This window comes from Triticum dicoccoides, chromosome 6A (genome assembly GCF_002162155.2).
Source record: "Triticum dicoccoides isolate Atlit2015 ecotype Zavitan chromosome 6A, WEW_v2.0, whole genome shotgun sequence".
Lineage (NCBI taxonomy): Eukaryota > Viridiplantae > Streptophyta > Magnoliopsida > Poales > Poaceae > Triticum > Triticum dicoccoides.
The window spans coordinates 375,133,727-375,136,938 of NC_041390.1; the positions used below are offsets into that span (position 1 = coordinate 375,133,727).

The following is a 3,212-nucleotide window of genomic DNA, read 5'->3' on the forward strand; positions in this document are numbered from 1 at the left end:
TTCTAGGCTTTTATTAATTTTGAAAAGTTAAATTTTGGATTTTTTTAAAACTTTTGACTACACCGTTATTTTTAATTTGATCTCCTTTTTTTGAATGCGAGAAATCATTCTTTGCTCAAATTCATTTTTTACAGACATCAGACATCACCATTTTTTAAATTTGAACATCTTTGTTTTATTCTTTTTACGAATGAGAAAAATCTAAATTTATAATAGACGTCTAACTTTACCATTTTTTTAAATTTGAATTTCTTAAATTTATTGGTTAGTAATGGGGAAAATCCTTTTTTTATAAACATTGGACCGCACCGATATTTTAATTTGAACTTCTAGTTTTTTTAGAATGGGAAAACCATTTTTTAGAAATTCTTTTGAAATGTTCCTCGTTTTTATTTGAACTTTGTGATCAATTTTTTTTGAACTTCTGGATTTTTAAAATATCAACATCCTCATAAGTATTTTTAAAACTTTATTTTTTAATGCAATGTAATATCACACTTTTTCATATTCTCCCCAAATGTTTTTGCGAATGACATACTCTTTCAAGTTGATGATATGGTACATATTTGAACTAGCACGCCTAGCTAGTTCATGCTTTTCCACTGTTTTTTATTAAATGCAACAAGTTAAGATTCTTTGAACTCCTCTCTTGGTTATATATGAACAGCACCATATGATTCCGTCGTTCCATTTTCTTTTTCAAAGTGTAGTATATTTACTTTCATTCTTTTTGCAGTATTAAACTTCGAAAACGTTAACTGGGTACTGCAAAGACTATGATTTCACTGCCGAACAACAACTGCGTGCATTTCATCAAAATTTTCTATTTGACTAAAAGTTGCACAAACTCCAGCAACATACTGCATCTATTCCCAGGCTAGTTCTCAGGCATTACATCCAACAAATACAGTGCATGTGAGCAAAAAACCGAAAACAGCGGCGGCGGTACAATCAGCCATATTAGATAAAAAAAAGCATACATAAGTCGAGTTGTTCTTCCACAGCTTGCTCGACTGGATCGGCCAATCCCTTTTTTTGCCATTTGCCAGCAGCGAAGACGTCCATGGTGCGCCAACGAGGCCACCTGCATATTGAAGATTACAACACAGTTTCATCCAAGTGTATGTATATGTCCATGCATGGGTGTTTATAGTACATAGCTGAGGAATCACAAACAAACTTCAGTGTGCTGCCAGAGCAAGACCAGCATTGTCGTCCGTTAGCCTCTTCACATACTCTTGCCACACCGGATGGTCCTCCTGAGGCCGGTTGTGCGCTATCCACACTGGTTCTCCTAGGAATAGCTTCATGAGCTGTGCACGACAAGAGGCATCAGAATGTGTTAAGTTTGATAAGGACCTAGTTTATATCTGATGCAAGATAGAACTTCTACATGTATACACCGTCTCATTTTAATTGCTTATAGATGTTGTTTAACAACACAGTTCCCTAATTACCAGCTGAAAATGAACCTTGTTTCTGCATCCTACGAGAGCACACTTTCTGCTAAACTTGAATACACTACCCAGATTGGCCAACTTGTGTCGTACATCTGATCCGTGAATGTGATGCTGCTAGTTCAGCATTGTATTGTTTTTCCTTAGTGGTCCTCACCAAGTAGCATTACATGAAGAATTAGTTGTCAACCATCTTGTTGATCCGTTTTGCGACTTGCGCTTCTTTTTGATGGTTCTACAGATGTCCTCTAATCTAGTGCCTAACTCATGCTTTCAATGAGCTTGGATGACAAAACTGATTCATATTTCTATGCAAAATGTGATGCAAAAATTAATCACCGCAACAACTCTTTAGCAGTAAAACACATAAAAGATCCCAGTCAGTACCTTCACATGGTTGGCGGCGTCGAGGGCGAACCGATGATAAATTCCAGCCGGCAGCACGATGATATCCCCTTCTTTTATCCAGATCCGAACCCACTTGTCATCCTTGTCGCGCACATCAAAGTACCCGCCGCCTTCCAAGTTGTAGCGGATCTCTTCGTCGGCATGCATGTGCTCTGTGAAGAAGTTCTTGAGCTTCTCCTCAAAGTTTGCTAACTTTCCAGGGCATATATCGAGATGATCCTTCAGCAAGTGATGCATGTGCAATACTATCAGATTACATACACAAGGTGTGCATGGTTAAAGAGAAGCAAAGAGGAACTGAGAGTTGGTGGGAGTCGCAAACCATGTAGTTATATCCTCTGTCTTTGCGGATCTTCGCTAGCTCTTCTTCGCTTTCAGGTCTCTTTGGGTCCAAATGCCAATATAACACACCAATCTCTGAAAGAAAACAGGGAAAGTGTTGGAAGCTGCTTAGCAGAGTATACCATGTTTACGGAACCGAGCCCAGCTTCTAGACACCATGTTTACGGAAAAGTGGATTCAGATACCTGGCCGTTTTTGAATTTTTTTCAAAATGATAATTTTCAAAGCTAAAAGAGAACTGAAAACATTCCCTTGTTCTACTCGCCTTATTAGTCAGGTGTCCACTCTCAGCAGTTACTTCTTTGGGTGAGGAACATAAATTGTATAGTTCGAATCGATAGAGGATAATCAAGAACGATGGCAAGTCACCCTCTGTTCAAGCAATTACATGAGGGCGTCGTCATCTAAAAGTGTTGACTAAGGCCACGACATCCAACAAATAAAAGCTCGTATATATTCACCCAAAAGAGGCATTTTTTACCCAAACAAATAGGGGACACACCAACAATCCAAGAAACTAAGGATCATCATTCGCACCTTGGAGCTTGGAGAGAGGCAGGAGCTCCCTGTGGTTCTTGAGGTCCTCATCGTCCTCCCCAACCGTCCACACCTGATCCAAGAACCAAGATTAGGCGCAAATTAGATACAGAGAAGATAGAATTCATCTCGATTCCTAAGACAAATCCAGGGGATCGAATCCTGGCCATACCTGAAGAGCCATGTTGAGCGGAATGAATGGAACACCGACAAGGCAATAGGTTGGAGAAGAAGTTCTAGGCAGAAGAGGAAGACGTCCATGGTGCGCCAGCGAGGCAGGATAATGTCAGGGGATGGGGCATGGGCCCTTGGGCGGTGTGCTTAGGGACTGGCGGTGGATGCCGGCGCTCGTGTGCTACGGGTGGGGGTGCTGATGGTTGGACCCAGGAGCGGGGGCGGCGCGGCTGCCGGACCTAGGAGTGGGGCAAGTGCACTGCAGCGGCCGGACCCAGGCGTGGGGTGGCATGG

General features: G+C 41.3%; 1 protein-coding gene across 3 annotated transcripts; it reads right to left on the bottom strand.

Moving 5' to 3' along the window:
• Nucleotides 1-838: 838 nt before the first annotated feature.
• Nucleotides 839-3,206, bottom strand: LOC119316943 (1,2-dihydroxy-3-keto-5-methylthiopentene dioxygenase 4-like). Of its 3 annotated transcripts, none has more exons than XM_037591336.1 (6): nt 2,917-3,206; nt 2,745-2,817; nt 2,188-2,282; nt 1,845-2,084; nt 1,205-1,313; nt 839-1,084 (listed from the first exon to the last, which is right to left on the bottom strand). In XM_037591336.1, the coding sequence occupies exons 1-6, from the start codon at nt 2,926-2,928 to the stop codon at nt 885-887; spliced, it is 729 nt and encodes a 242-aa protein (XP_037447233.1). In that variant the 5' UTR covers nt 2,929-3,206; the 3' UTR covers nt 839-884. The 3 variants fall into 3 exon arrangements, with proteins under 3 accessions (XP_037447233.1, XP_037447234.1, XP_037447235.1); XM_037591338.1 differs by having other exon boundaries at nt 971-1,084; nt 1,181-1,313; XM_037591337.1 differs by having other exon boundaries at nt 954-1,313.
• Between the last annotated feature and the right edge of the window lie 6 nt (nt 3,207-3,212).